We start from the raw sequence: 15,741 nt of genomic DNA, 5'->3' as shown, positions 1-15,741 counted from the left end.
AGGGGTGTGGGCTTGGCCGGTTCCCAAGCCCAATCCCTGTTTTCTGGTCGGTGGTCTCTCGGTTCCTTGCCGGCGTTCGCTCGGGACGGGACCAGCGGGAGTGGGTCGAGGTGGCCACAAAATGACCGGAGGGCTGGAACCCCTCGGCTATGGGGACAGGCTGGGGAATTGGGGCTGCCGAGCCCCGGCAAGAGACGGCTCCGGGGAGGAAGATGATGTCGGGGATGGAGCAGTTTGATCTTGCAGATCGCTCCTGTCCCTTTTCCAGCAGCTCTGCCACCCTAAATGGCCTTTAACCCGTCTTCAGCGACTTCCCGGTTACGCTAATTGTCAGGAGCCCATTTGTGAGAGACTGAAAAGAGTTGATGTCTCAAACATTGTGGTGGGGCAAGTTCAGCTTAAAGACAAACCCTGCACAGCGAGGAACCGAGGTGAAGAGCCCATCAGCTCAGACACAGCAACAGGAGGGGGAGGGCGTGCTGGAGGGTGCGCAGCTCCCTGTTCTGATAAGCTGTTCTGATACAAAGATCAAACAACGGCCACGTCTGCAGGGAAGGAGAAGTTACTCCACAAACGACCCCCAAGCCCGAAGGCTCACGAACTGCTCATTAACCTGACGAGTTCGGGTGCCTGCCCGAAGGAGGGGCAAGGATGATAAAAGGACACAAACTGAAGCCCCGGGTGCACAAGCCCACCAGGATTGGACCCCTCGGCTGACTGAACCAACGCTGGACCCCGGACTGGTGAAATCTTTCTCTCTTCCTTTCCCTCTCTCTGTCTTCTTCTCTCTTTCCTTTCCCCTTTCCACAATCCCTACACCTCATCCGTTTCAAGATATAAACCGTTGACCAAGTCTGAGACTAAGAGTGGATCCGGCTGCCCCTAGACCCTTCTCTGAGGAGGAGTCTGGAAAGCGAGGGGGTCTGCTCTGAACCTCGGGACTCAACGGGAGGGATCTCCTTATTCCCTGAATCGTTGTATATGGTTACACGGTTTACAGAAGTAGTCTTATGCCAATTCCTGTTGTGAGAAACCCTGCCACCTACTACCATGCCTCCCCAGTTCAGTTTGCTTGTCATAAATAAAATCTTTAACTGATCATTTGGTGTCATTTCACCTTAATTTAGCCTGAGGGAATTTCGAATTAAACATGTCTCCCTGGTCTGTCCAGTCTGGGTCGTGACACCATTCTTCTGAGAAGTTGGGACTCGGATTTGATACATGCCTACGTAAATAATCAGCAATACTACTTGCTATTCAGCCGACTACGGCAGTTTGTGGTGGATGGAGCTATGGACTTCACTCCTAAGAGAGAAGCAACAACCTCCTGATAGAGGGAAGTTCGGTGGTGAATGGGACAGTGGCTTAATGAGATTCGATGCCAGCCTACACTTGGTTACTTACGGCAGAGGGGACAGGTCAGGGAGACCCTCCCGTTGAGTCACGGGGTTGGGAAAGAACGCCCTTGCTTTCTAAACTCCTTCCCAGAGAGGAGTCTAGGTGCAGCTGGATCCAATTCTTGTCCCAGACTTGGTCAACAGTTTATATCTAAAGGATGATGGGTGGGCAATTAAGCCTTGGTATCGCTTAGCCAGGCTTTGCGAGTTTGCCATGCCGTTGATCACTTACCGAGAATCTGTTGCGACAAGGAATTTTTCCACCTTGAGGAGTCACTTGGAGAGGTGTCCCTGTGTACGGGGCTATGGGACGCCGCCGCTGCCGGCCAGGAGAGCTGCCCCCCCCCCCCAGCCCCCTTATACTGAGGGTTGCACCCACCCCTCGTTGCACGAGGGTCCCTGCACGATCACCACCATTGCACAGGGGCCCTCGCACACCGGCACCCATTGCAGAAGGGATCCTGTGCACTCACCCCACAGCAGTCCCTGCACAATTGTCACCATTGCGTGGGGGGGGTCCCCCTGCCACCGACCCACATTGCACCGGGCTGTCCCCACAGCTGGCGGTGAGCACCCAGCCCAGTGTGGGTAGGGAGGTTTTGGTGCTGGGGAGCTGTGGGGGGAGGAAAGACAAAGCTGAGCCTTTCAGTCCGTAGCAGCTCTGCAAAAACATATTTAAAATGGGTAAAACCCACTGTACGGACAGAGGGGAAAACAACTGAGGAGGAGAAGGGGCTGCTCCCCAGCACTGGGGAAAGGAGTTTTAATTTTTGTCTCCGTAAGCCTTCCAGTGTGCTCCAGTGTACCCAGCATGTCTCAGAGCAACAGGCTGAGGGTCCTTGCCAGAACCTCGTCCCTCTAACCTTGGTGTGTTATCCCACAGCTTGTCACGGGCAAGCCTGATTTCATCCCACTCCCCTCCAAGTCTAGTTTACAGCTCTGTCAATGAGCCCCGCTAGCTCGTGAGCAAAGGCCCTCTTCCCCCTTTGAGAAAGGCGAATCCCATCTGACACCAGCGGGCCTGGTGCTGCGTAGGCCATCCCATTATCCAAAAAAACCCCAAATTCTGTTGGTGACACCAGCCCCAGAGCCACGTATTAATAGACTGGGTCCGCCTGTTTCTTCCAATGTCGTTGCCCGCAACTGGAAGGAGCGAGGGAAAACCAAGCCGTGCTCCAGACTCCCTTCCCAACCATCCCAAGGCCTCGAAGTCTCTTTTGATTGCCCTTGGACTATGTGTTGGGGCTTCACGGCCACCCACATGGAAGAACAGTCATGGCCAATAGCTTCCCAGGCTGGGAAGTTTCCTCGTGCTGTCCTTAACCCGGGCCCCAGGGAGGCAGCAGGTTTCCCAAAGAGGAGGCTCTGTCCGGCGTCTCGCACCCTGCGTTCCCCTCAGAAGGGAGTCACCCACAACCCTAACCCCTCTTGTCTTCCTCGCGGAGGTGGTCGTGATACGGGGGTAGGTCTTTCTGACCACGGCAACACCTCTGGCGTAGCTGGCCCGTCATCCACATCCTCCGTTGACTGGTCTTCCCCATCCTGAGCCTCATGCCCATTGTACAGAGGGACCTGGAAGGCGAGGTGGGCAAGGAGGGGGGTTCTCCAGCACGGCCTTGCCTCCGTTCACTCCTTTCCTTTCAGCTACTGCCGTCAGCCTGGCAGGGGGAGGGCACAGGATCCCCTAGGTCTTGGCTTTTTTTGGTGTCTCTTCATGTTTCTGTTCGAGGGAGGGCAGAGCATGGTTCCAGCAGTCTTTCTTAGACTCCCCGATGCTCCTTCACCTTTCTGCTTCCTCCTGCAGCTCTGCCACCGCCGAGCAGATCATCCACTTGGTGACACCTCACACGGCTGTTCTCACTACTGCCATCCGTTCGTAGGGAAAGGCTCTGGCACTCCCTGCAGCCTGAGAGCTGGACGGCTGCGCGGTTTCATGGGAGCTCCCGCTGGGTTGCCACATCCATTCTGGCGAGTGTGGAGGACATGGCTTTCTGCCCACCCAAATCTATTTTAATTGGTAACAAGTTAATTTTCCCCAAATTGGGTTTGTTCTGGCTGGGCTGGTAACTGGTGAGCGACCTCCCTGTCTTGATCTTGACCCACGCAGCGGTTTTTGTCCTATTTCCTCCCCGTTTCCTCCGGAGGGGGAGCGGGTGAGCGGCTGGGTGGGCGTCAGGCTGCTGCCCAAGGGTAACATGGGGGTGGTCTGCAAGCCTCCAGGGTGTGGGATGCCGGTCTTGGACTGGGAGCTGGTGGCCGTGCTGGGGACGCCAGGTCTGTCCCCTCTGCTCCACCTCCCCTTGCTGCGGCTCAGTGTTGCCCAAGGGCTCAGCGGCTGATCCTGCCCCGGAGTTTTGCTGCTTTGTCCCTTCCAGATGTCTCCTTGCTGGACACAGTCCTTGAGCTCCCGAAAGACGCTTTCAACTGCATCAGCCACTGCTGTCCTGGTGCACTCTACAGCCAGCTCTGCCAGCTCCTGGCTCTGGCCACGGGGAACCAGGACCCCCTCCTCACCGCGTACCTGCTCTCCGAGTCGGTCTCCGTCACCACTCGCCATCAGCTGCTCAGCATCATCCACAGGAAGATTCAGTGAGTCCCTCGGTCTCCCCTCCCTTCATCCCCAGAGCATCACAGAGAAGGGGCTCACCCAACAAAGAGCCCCAGCAAAGGCGATTTTGGGGTGGTTCTCCCCCCCGACTGCTTTTCCCTCTGCAGCAAAGAAAAGAAGTCAGCGGGGGGACGTGGCCGAGCAGCTCCGGGGGCTCTCCTTGCAGGAGGGGAGCGCTGCCCAGCGCAGCCACCACCTCGCCGAGCTCCAGAGACTTTTCACGTTCAGCCCCACGGGGATGGGGTCTGAGGAGCGGGGCAGCTTCTGGACGCAGCTGCAGCAGATCCCCAGCGGTCAGCGCTGATGGGAGCACAGGGACCGGGCAGCTCATCGCCCGGGAGGGTGCGGAGTGACGGATGGTGCCCTTGGGGCTGTCCTTAAGGTCTGGGTCTGACTTTCAGGGGTGACGGTGTGCGTGTTGACCCTCGTCAGCATCCAGCCTGGCTCCGTAGGGGACACGCTGCTGGCACGGCTGGAGAAGGGCACCGCTCCTGTGAACATCCGCATCCCCACCGCGCTCGCCAAGGTGAGGGCAGGGACGGGAGAGGGGCAGCCCAGCCATGTTTGGGGCTCAGATCATGGCTCCCTTCCTCCTCCAGGACCTGCTGCGCTCGGTGCTGAGCGATTTCGACGCCATCCGGGAGCAGAAGGAAGCCAACAGCTGTATGGACAAGCGGGAGTGGTGGCTGCGCTGCTCCGAGCTGGACCGCAGGATGAAGGTGGGGGAAAACTGCCCTGCGCCCTGACGTGGGGCACACTTCAGAGGGGGTTGGGGGATCGGGAGCCCCCCGGTGACTCTCTGACCTCTCGCACAGCCTCATCGAGACGCTGGAGATGCAGGTGCTGGGCTGCTGGAGGGGGGGGCCTGATCCCCACCGCCCCCAAGCCCAGTCTGGCAGAGGAAGCCGCCCATTTGCACACCCAGCTCTGCCAGTGCGGCTGGAGGGACTCGCATCCCATCCTGCTCAAAGTGCCCGGGCTGGAGCAGGGTTTGGGGGACCTGAGCCCCGACTTTGCTGACGCTCACCCCTTCCTCCTCCCCACAGGTAGTGCTAAACGCCGCTCCCCTCCTCGGCCCCTGCGACGCGCCAGCCCTGGCCTTCGGCCTCTGCCCAGCGCAGCCCCGCAAGGCTCAGCTCCTCTCGCAGGAGGTGGTGGAGGAGCGGAGAGCCTGCGCCACGCAGACGGATGGCTCCCTCGTCCTGGTTCTGGATAAGGTGAGACCCCAGCTCCTGCTTCACCTTCTCCTGGCTCCGCTGCCTCCCTCCTGCTCACGCCTTCCTCCTCCTCCTCGTCCTCCCAGCACCTGCAGAAGCTGCCCTGGGAGAGCATGGTGTGCCTGAAGGCTGTGCCTGTATCCAGGCTCCCTTCCTTGCGCTTCCTGCTCGGCTGCTCCCTGGTACAGGAGGTGAGAGGATGGGGGACCCTGTGTACCCCAGCTCCGGGGTTTGGGGGAACCCCCAAACCTTGCACTGGGCTGGGACCCATTTGTCTGCCCCCTTTGGCAGCAGTCAGGGTCCGTGCTGAGCCGCGGCGCGAACCCCAGCGGCACCTTCTTCATCCTCAACCCGCGCAGCAACCTCCGGGCACCGAGGAATGATTTCGGGGCTGGTTTGAGAGGCGGGTGGAGATCTTGCAGGGGTTGGGGGGGTGGTCTGTGCCCCCCAGCCCTTCTCACCAGCTCATCCGCAGCGAGGCTGGCTGGAGGGGGGGGACAGGAGCCATCCTGAGGCCAGAGCGGCTGCAGGCAGCCCACCCGGAGCACGACCTCTCTGCAGGAGCATCACCCCAGGGGTGTACGAGGGCAGCTGGGGCTCACCCGGGGGGACTTCTCCCCGGAGGTACACGGGGCACGGAGCGGGCACCCGCTTGCTGGACGGACAGACCGTCGCCCAGATGGATTGCCGCGCCATCGCCCTGCTCCTCGGCTGCAGCAGCGCCGCGCTTGCCATCCGTGGTGGCCCGGAGGGACCGTGCACAGGGGTGGCTCGTATGGTCACGTGCCTTTAAAAGATGCATTTAAAACCCGGTGGCTGGGCCCCACTCATGCCCCACAGCCCAAAGGAGATGCCCGACACGGATGCACTTTGAGCTGAGCTGTTTATTGGGGTAAATTGGGGGGGAGTACAGAGACACCCCCCCCTTAGGTGGGAATGGAGGGGTGGGGAGGACCCCTCCAGCCCCCAGGCTGGGCAGGGGGGCAGAGCCAGGGTATGTACAAGCAGGGGCTGGTACCTGCGGGGGGAGGGAGCGATACCCAGGGGGTCGCAGGGCCCCAGGGGTGGGCAGGGGTGCCCGGTGCAGAGGGGTCTCCAGGGTGCCATCACTTCTGAAGCCGTTTGATACGGGCATCTATGTCGGCAAAGCTGTCCTCTACGACCGCCAGGTTTTCTTTCATTGTCTTCTGGACCTGGGGGGGTGTGAGTGGGGAAGGGGGTGAGCAGGGGGGGGGCAGGATGGGGACCCCACTCCACCCCAGCGGGTGTTGGTGGGACCCACCTCTGCCAGCAGCACAGTGTTGTCCTTGAGAGCACCAGCTATCTCCTGCTGCGTGCTGTCCAAGTGCATAAGGACCTGCCCGAACTGCGTGGCTGGGAGGGAGGAGAAAGCTCAGTGCTGGTGGGGGGGAGCAGCATGACCCCTGCCCCCCCCCCCCGAGATGCTCCCAGGGACACCACGCCGCTGTCCCCAACATCCCCTCCAGCCCCTCACCTTGCTCGTGCAGGTCCCTGACGGTCACCAGCCTCTGTGCAACGTCAGGCAAGGTGCTGGCCACGCCATCCCAGCGCTGCATCATCTCGTAGATCTGGTGGATCTGGGGATGGGCCAGGGCAAGAAGGGGGGGTGAGCACAGTCTGGAGGGGGGGCTCCATATGTCCCCCCACCATGCCAGGCTTGCCTTTGGGGGGGCCTACCCCTCCAGCTCTTACCTTGCTCTGCGTGTCAGCATCTTGCACAGTTGCCTTGTGCTTGGCTATTTCATTGACTTTCCCCAGGACGCTCTGGGGAGGGGGCAGCAGAAGTGAGACCCCAAATCCAGCACTGCCCACTCCCAATTTCATGGCCTTGGCCACTGCCATCCCATGGCTCTCCCACGGCCTCCTGACACCCACCGTGCAGTTCCCTCCTTCCGACCCCCCCTCACCTGCAGCCGGGCTTCCACTTGGTCCAGCACGGCCACGTCCAGGATGTTCACCTTGGCCTGCAGGACCTGCACTGTCTCCTGGGGACAGACAGCAGGGTGAGGGGGGACACGGCAGCACCCAGGGGCTGCCCCCCCACCAAGTGCTATGAGCACGGGGTGGGGGAAAGGGACCCTGCACGCCCCCAGCCCCTGCCTGACTCACCACGAGGCTGGTGCCCTTCGGCCCCACCAACAGCGGGTTCTGTGGGGAAGGAAACTGCATCAGTGGGGCAGGATGGGGGGGCAGGAGAGTGGCAGGGCAAGCACCCGTGGCCCCTCACCTGGCTGTCGGGCTCACACTGCACCGTCGCCTCCAGCTGTGCCAGACGCTTCTCCAGTTCTGTGATCTGGGGGGAGGTGAGGGGGTGAGATGGCAGGACACCCCATTTTGCGGTCAGGTGCAGCGTCTGTCCCCCCGCTCCAAGCTCACCTTGGCAGTCTGGGCAAAGTGGTCCTGCTCCGGCTGGCAGAACAGCTCAATGGCGACGGAGTCTCCGGTGAGAGCCGGGGCTTTGGCGGGGGTCTTCCCTGGTGCCGCCTTGCTGCACTTCGCCGCCTCCAGCTGCTGCAGCAGGCGCCTGGGCAGGGGGCAAAGGTGGGCATGGGGCCCCAGCACCACCCCATGGGGATGCTGCCATCCTTCCCCCGCTCCCCGAGCTGCGACCCCAGGGGTCCTGGGACCCCACTCACTTGGCCAGGGCACTTTCAGGATCTGTGAAGTCTATGGCTGCCGCAGGACCCAGCAGCTTCTCCAGGTGGCTGGAGACCAGCTGCTGCTTCAGGCCCTCAATCTGCCTGGTGAAGGCCACGGGTGTCAGCTCCTCCTCCACTGCCGCCTCCTTCACCGTGCTCTGTCGGGGGGAAGAAAGGTGGCTGTGTCACCCCCACCCCAGGACAGCCTCCCCACCGGTCCCCAGGGGAGGGGTGATGCTCACCTGGATCTGCTCCACTTCCCTAACCAGCTCCTGCACTTCATGCTGCAGCCGCTGGTACCGCTGCTGGGGTGTCTCTTTGGCACCAAGACCCTCGCCGAGCTGCAGAGAGAGGAACGGGGGGGGGATCAGGCAGGGGCTCAGGGCCTGCCCGCGCACCAGGCACCCAGGGCAGGAGGTGGTGGGTAGGATGCTGGTACCCAACTCCCCTCAGTGCCCGCCCGTCTTCAAAAAGACCTGCTGGAGGGACAACACAGCAGGACACGAGCAGCTCAGGAGGCTCCTAAGGGCACCGATGACAATGTCCTCCTCCTTCAAGTGACAGAGAAGCCAACAAGAAGAGGGGCTCCGCTGGAGCTCATCTTCACCAACGAGGAGGGGCTCGTTGGGAATGTGGAGGTCAAAGGCAGCCTGGGCTGCAGCGACCACGAGACGGTGGAGTTCAGGATGCTGAGGGTGGGGAGGAGTGGGGGGGGTCACAGCCCTGGGCTTCAGGAGAGCAGACTCCAGCCTCTTCAAAGGTCTGCTTGGAAGAGTCCCCTGGGATCAGGCAATAGAGGGAAGAGGGGCCCTAGAAAGCTGGTTGATATTCAGGGATCACCTCCTCCAAGCTCCAGAGCGCTCCATCCCAATGGGTGGGCTGTTGGGCAAAAAAGCCAGGAGGCTGTCTGGGTGAACAAGGCCTCCCAGCCAAACCTGGACACAGAAAGGAAGGAGGCAGAAGATGGAGCAGGGACAGGGAACCTGGGAAGAGGAGAGGGATGTTGCCCAAGAAGCCAGGGAGGAGGTTAGGAAAGCCAAAGCCCAGCTGGAACTCAACCTGCCTGCGGATGTCCAAGGCAACAAGCAAGGCTTCTGTGAGCACCCAGGTACCTGAAGGATGGCAAGGGAAAACGGGGGGCCGCTGCTGAACGAGGTGGGGAACCTGGGGACATCCCACATGGGACAGGCTGAGGCACTGAAGGCCACCTTCACCTCTGTCTCAACCGGCCCGACCGGCCATCAGGAAGCCCTGGTGACAGCGTCCAGGGGAAGGCTGGCACAAGGCAGATGTACGCTTGGTGGAAGAGGATCAGCTCAGGGAACGCTTAAGGAAATGGGACAGACGGAAGTGCATGGGCACAGGTGGGATGCACCAGCGAGGGCTGAGGGATCTGTCTGATGACATTGCAAGGCCACTCTCGATAATCTTTGATGGGTCATGGTGACTAGGAGAAGTGCCAGAGGATGGGAGGAATGCCAATGTCACCTCCACCTTCAAGGAGGGCAAGAAGGAGGACCCAGGGAACCATAGGCTGGTCAGCCGCACCTTCTTCCCTGGGAAGGCAATGAACATCTACTCCTGGAAACCCTTTCCAGGCACATGAACAACAGAAAAAACATGAAAAGCAAGCAGCATGGCTTCACCAAGGGGAAGTCATGCTCCACCAACTTGATCAACTTCTCCAATGAAGTGACCAGCCTGGTAGACAAGAAGAGAGCAGTGGGTATTGTCTACCGGGACCTCAGGAAAGCCATCTCCCATAAGATCCTCCAAGAGAAGGTGTTGCAATCTGGGCTGGATGAGCAGGCAGTGAGGTGGATTGAAACTGCCCCAACAGCAAAGCCCATCGGGTGATGATCGTCAGCCCAAAGTCTAGTTGGAGGCCAGTACAACCAGTGTGCCCCAGGGGTCAATGCTGGGTATGATCCTCTTTAACATCTTCATTAATGATTGGGATGATGGGGCAGGGTGAACCCTCACTAGGTTTGCAGATGATGCCACACTGGGAGGAGTGGCTGAGATGCCAGAGGGTTGCGTTGCCATCCAGAGGGACCTGGGACAGGCTGGAGAGATGGGCCAACAGGAACCTCATGGAGCTCAACAAGGAGAAGTCCTGCTCCTGGGGAGGAACAGCCCCCGGCACCAGTCTATGCTGGGCACCACCCAGCTGGAAAGCAGCTCTCTGGAAAAGGCTCCAGGGGTCCCAGTGGACACCAAGCTAAACATGATCCACCAAGGAAGGCTAACGGTGTCCAGGGCAGCTTTAGGAGTGTTCTGGTCGAGGGAGGTGAGCCTTCCCCTCTCCTCAGCACTGCTGAGGCCACACCTGGACTGCTGTGTCCAGTGCTGGGCTCCCCAGTACAGAAGAGAGAGAGATGGACATACTGGAGAGAGTCCGACAAAGGGCCACAAAGATGCTGACAGGGCTGGAGCATCTCTCCTATGAGGAAAGGCTGAGAGAGCTGGGACTGTTCAGCCTGGACAAGAGAAGGCTCTGGGGAATCTTACCAAGACCTGAATGGAGGGTGCCAAGAGGACAGAGCCCAGCTCTTCTCACAAGTTACCTAGAGAGACGGTGGAGTCTCCATCCTTGATATTCAGAAGCCACCTGGACATGGTCCTGGGCAAGGGGGTTTAAGTGGCCCTGCCTGAGCATGGGGGTTGGACCAGATGGTCCAGAGGTCCCTTCCCACCTCCACCCTTCTGTGATTCTGGGTGATTTGTGGCCCTGGGCAGGAATGTCACTGTGGGGTGAGTGGTATGAGGGACCGTGCACTGGGGTGGTTCACATCCTCATGCGCTCTGGACTCACAATTTCATACTCCCCAGACTCGTAGCCCGTTGTCCTGGGCTTGCCGATGCGATCAGAGAAATCTGGAAGAGGAAGAGCAGGGTGTCACCCCAAAATACCCAGGGTGGCTGTGCCCTCCCTGGGGTCAGCTCAGGGTCCCCACAGCCCACCCTTCCCTGAATCCCCCAGCTCACCCACTCCCTTGGTGCCCAGACGCTTGTCCCGGAACTTCTCATACGCAGCGTTGGGGTTGATGATGAGGTGCTCCACGCTGGTGCTGGTGAGCTCCTCCTGCACACAACGCTCGGCGTCAGGGACGAGGCAGCCGCGAGGGTTTGTCGGCAGAGCTGCCGCCTCCCTGCAGCACCGGCGGCCGTCTGGGGCCGGCGCTGGGGAAAGGATGGACAGTAATGGGGGGGAACGAAGGCAGCCCCGTCCTCCCCAGGACAGGGGCACAGCCCCCAGGGACTGACACCCAGGGACTGAACCCAGCAAAGGGTCTGCCGGGGCAGCGAGAGCTGTCCAGGATGTGGCACGTCCCCAGGGCCTGAAGCGCTTTTGGGGAGCCCTGGCGCGCTGTGGATGGACAAGAAGGGGTGAGAGCAGCGGGAGCAACGCTAGCAGTGTTAGAGGGGGTCATCCGGCTGGGGGGAGGCAGCGGCGAGTGCCCGCGAGCAGAGCGCAGGGTTACGGCGGCCGACGGACGGGCTCTTACCAGCTCCTTGCGTTTCCCAGAGGTGAGAAAGCCAGAGCAAGGTTAGGAGGAGAGGGGCGAGAGAGAGACAAAAATCGCGTTAGAAGGTTTGTCCCACGCACGGCCCGCCGTCTCCCACGTCCCTGCGCTGAGGCTGCTGCCGGGCTGGCCCCTGTGCGAGGGCTCGGGAGCCACGTGGGACGCGGGGGCCAGCGGCGCAGAGGCGAGGGCAGTGGCGGGGGCAGCGGCTGCGAGAGCGGTGGCAGCGGTGGGCTCTGGACCCCTTGGCCGGGCACGCCGGGGCAGCCGGGGCTGGGGACAGCCGGGGATGAGCTGGTCATGGCCACCGTGAGGGGTGCTCAAGGTGCCCAGAGAAAGCGTGGGAGCAGAGGGTGGCCAGAGTCTGGGGGTGATGCAGCTGAGCCCCCGCTCTGATAAACTCCCTCTGGCTCTTCTTTTGCCCCGGGGGGGAGGGAGATGTGGGCAGAGCCTGGGGCAGGATGGGCCCCCATGGAGCAGCCCAATGCCTGGTGGGTCCCCAGGGGTAGAAGGGAGGCATTGGTTGGGGTCTGGGGGGGGGGGGCGAAACCCCAATGCCAGTCCCTGGAGGGGCACGAGCTGTCCCTTGCTTAGCAGCCAGACCCATGCTATGCTGGCAGCCGGGATGGGGGCTCAGCGCAGCCCCGCTCGCCTGCCCGTGTCCTGCCTGGCCCTGCAGGACCCGTCATGGGGGGGGTCAGGGGGTCACTGGGGGTCCCGAAGGACGAGGAGGGCAGCACGTGCAGTCAGGCAGGGCAGATGCAAAGAAGGCAAGGGAGAGCAGGGGTGTGGTGGGAGCACCACGTCACACCCTGGGACCCACAGCCACTGCCGGCTGCCTCCCCTCTGCCCCACGGCGGGGTGACCCACAGCTGGGATCAGGCGACGCGGCAACAGGCAGCGGTTACGGGACCCCGTGCACATCTACCGCATGCAAAAATCAACCACAAACGGCATGCCAAACCAGAAGCAGCGAACGGGCTTACTTGTGCAAACTAGTGTCCAGGCAAGGTGGGGAGCAGGGAGGGGAAGAGCGGTGGGAAAACTCAGGTCAGTTCAGCACGCGAGAGCCAAGAAACACAACGAAGCTGCGCGAGGGGCTCCCAGGAGAGGAGACGACAGCAATTAAAACCCTGTCAGCCCTTCGCCTCCTGCCTGCAGTGAGGCCGCATGGGAGGGAAAACACTGGGGGGACTCACTGGTGCGGCACTGCTCTATTCTCGGGCACCATTTCAGCATGACCAAGGCCTGATGGGGGCAACTTGGGGTGGAAACAACCCATTTCAGTCCGTCTTGCTGCCCTGGGTCTCGCAAGGGAACTCTTTATCCCCCTCAGAATTGGGGGGTGGGTGCCTGGCGTGCCCCTGCCCTGCGTGCAGCACACAGTGCCACGCCAGCCCACGCGTGGTGGGGCCGTGCCGACCCCACGTCCCCCACAAAATGCTGGCTGCACCGTGGGGAAAAGCTGGATCTCGCCTCTGAGGCCCAGTTGCCCCCTCCCCAGCTCGGCCCAACTGGGAGCACGTGCTGGTGAAGTGAGGGCTGGGGGGGGACGGACTGGACTGGGCAGCCATTTGGGCTGTGATCCATGAGCACCCGTCAGCTTTCAGCCTCACCGGCAGAGCCGAGGGGTCACTGTGCAGCCCCAGGTGCACCCCTCGTGCCGTGCCGGCCTCGAGGAGGGGGGCCCTCGGTGTCACCCCACACCAAAGCCACCGTGTGGCAGCCCAGATGGGGGTGGCACGTTTCTGGAGGGAGGACACACGGACGTATGTGGCACTGCAAGGACATGTGCAGGGACAGGAGCTGTTTCCCTGCTGCGGTGCCGGTCCTGACGGGTGCAGGATGGGGGGGCACGGGCACACTCGCTCGCTCGCCCCCACCCCACGGCATGGGGCCCCGGTGAGGCCTTACCGCCTCGAAGTCGGCCTGGTCATCCTCGGACACGTCGCTGGTCTCATAGACGTCAGGTTCATTCCTGGCCTGGGGCACAAATGGGCTCCGGTGAAACCCCAGCTCTCCTCAGCTATTTATTATCCATTTATGATCCAATACCCCCAAACAGCTTCTGACATCGCCTCAGCCCACAGACACCCATGGCAGCTGACCCCCCCCCCCAGACTCCACATCCCTTCTGGACACCCCTCATTTCCCCAACCCCCCCCCCCCACTGCCTCTGTCCCCCTGACACCTCCAAACGCCCTGGGCCCTTACATGGACCCCGATTCCCACAATCACCCCAAACACCCCCACTACTCCCAACCCCCCCAGAGATGCCTGTCTGCCCCCCAGACAAACCGCAGTACCCCCCAGCTCCCCAGTCACCCCACTAACTGCCCCAGCTTCCTCAGAGCCCCCCGGACACCCCAAATGCCTCCAATCCCCCCCAGGTGCCCCCTCCAACACTTTCCATTCTCCTGACCCCCCCAGTCTCCCCAAATACCCCACTTACTGACCTAGAGCCCCCCCTGATCCCCTCAGAACCCCTAAACCCCTCCAATCCCCTCAGTCCCCACAGTTGTCCCAGACCCCCCCCAGTTCCTGCAGACCCCCTGATCCCCTCAGACCCCCTGGATCCCCTCAGACCCCCCCCTCCAATCTCCTCAGACCACCTCTAACCCCATCAGACCCCCCAAATCCCCCCATTCTCCCGCAGGCCCCCTGATCCCCTCAGACCCCCAAGGCCCCCCCTTGATCTCCTCAGACCCCATGATCCCCTCATACACCCCCGATCCCTCTGAGACCCCCCCCAAATCCCCCTGATCCCCTCATTCTTCTGCAGGCCGCCTGATCCCCTCAGAACCCCCCCCCGAATCTCCTCAGACCCCCCTAACCCCATCAGCCCCCCAAATCCCCCTGATCCCCTCATTCTCCCTCAGGCCCCCTGATCCCCTCAGACCCCCAAGGCCCCCCCTCGATCTGCTAGGACCCCGTGATCCCCTCAGACACCCCCGATCCCCCTCAGACCCCCCCCCCAAATCCCCCTGATCCCCTCAGACCCCATGGGTCCCCTCAGAACCCCCCCCGAATCTCCTCAGACCCCCCTAACCCCATCAGCCCCCCCAAATCCCCCTGATCCCCTCATTCTCCCGCAGGCCCTCTGATCCCCTCAGACCCCCAAGGCCCCCCTCGATCTCCTCAGACCCCCCGACCCCCTCAGACCCCCTGGATCCCTTCAGAACCCCCCCAATCTCCTCAAAACCCCCCTCAGACCCCCTCCCCAAATCCCCCTGATCCCCTCATTCTCCCCCAGGCCGCCCCCCCCCAGCTCCCGGTTCCCCCCCGGCCCGGCCCTGCACTCACGATGCCGGGCAGGTCGGCGTATTTGGGGTCGGCCATGGCCGGGGGCCGGTAACGGGGACCGGGGGGGGAAGCGGGGGGGGGGGCCGGGCCGGTAACGGGGTGGGGGGGGGGGGGGGGCTAGTAACGGTGGGCCGGTAACGGGGTGCCGGTAAGCGCGGGGGGGGGGGGGCGGCAATGGGGGAGGCGGTAACGGGGGGTGGGTAAGGGGGGGTTGTCGGTAATGGGGGGGTTGGTAACGGAGGGGGGGGGGGGTCGGTCGGTAACGGGGGGGGGGGGTCGGTGCCGGGATCCGGGAAGCGCCGAGCAAGGCCGGGGCGGGCGGGGCCGGTCTCGCGAGAGCAGCGCGCGGGTGGGCGGGGCAAGGGAGCAGCGCGCGGGTGGGCGGGGCAAGGGAGCAGAGCGCGGGTGGGCGGGGCAAGGGAGGGCGAGTGGGCGGGGCAAGGGAGGGCGAGTGGGCGGGGCCTGCGCGGTGTTTGGAAGGGAAGGGGGGGGGGACACCGGGCACATACACACACACGGCGGGGGGGGGGGGGGGCATAGGTATGAACAAGGGGGGCACACACGGGGGGGGGGCATGAGTGGGAGACATTGAAGGGGGGGCTGCACACCCCCGCCCGTGGAAGTGCCCCCGGGGGGAGCTTCGTGTGGGTACTCCTGCCTGGGTTTGGGGGTCACGGGGGGGGGGGGGGCAGGGGGAAGAGGTGCCCCCTGGCTGCACATCCCTGCCCCCGCTTGGACAACCCCCCCCGGACTGGGCAGGGCCACCGAGGACACGAATGTGCCCGGCCTCAGCGCTGGGGGGGGCGGGGGTATGAGTCAGGACTGCTGGCTTCCCGCTTCGGGGAGGGGAGCTAAGTGGGGGGGGGGGGGAAGGAGGGGGGCCTGGCCCTGCGCCGACCCCCTCCTCCCCCCCCCAGACGGGACAGGGTCGCCACCATCCTGCCCCCCCCCCGCAATGAATCAGCAATTTGGGGTGACGATTCCCAGAGCCGGGCATCCCCCCCCCCCCCTCCCCGCCATCTCCATCCA

General features: G+C 62.6%; 1 protein-coding gene across 1 annotated transcript; it reads right to left on the bottom strand.

The window, feature by feature from the left end:
* Nucleotides 1-6,163: 6,163 nt before the first annotated feature.
* Nucleotides 6,164-14,784, bottom strand: DCTN2 (dynactin subunit 2). The gene is made up of 14 exons (XM_075049438.1): nucleotides 14,713-14,784; nucleotides 13,324-13,392; nucleotides 10,871-10,967; nucleotides 10,698-10,759; nucleotides 8,125-8,223; nucleotides 7,880-8,040; nucleotides 7,620-7,767; nucleotides 7,471-7,536; nucleotides 7,353-7,391; nucleotides 7,151-7,228; nucleotides 6,936-7,007; nucleotides 6,718-6,820; nucleotides 6,505-6,596; nucleotides 6,164-6,415 (listed from the first exon to the last, which is right to left on the bottom strand). The coding sequence occupies exons 1-14, from the start codon at nucleotides 14,746-14,748 to the stop codon at nucleotides 6,329-6,331; spliced, it is 1,209 nt and encodes a 402-aa protein (XP_074905539.1). The 5' UTR covers nucleotides 14,749-14,784; the 3' UTR covers nucleotides 6,164-6,328.
* Nucleotides 14,785-15,741: the final 957 nt, after the last annotated feature.

The sequence above is a fragment of the Buteo buteo genome, chromosome 17 (genome assembly GCF_964188355.1).
Source record: "Buteo buteo chromosome 17, bButBut1.hap1.1, whole genome shotgun sequence".
In the NCBI taxonomy this organism is placed as follows: Eukaryota; Metazoa; Chordata; class Aves; order Accipitriformes; family Accipitridae; genus Buteo; species Buteo buteo.
This window is presented reverse-complemented; position numbering and strand designations above follow the sequence as displayed.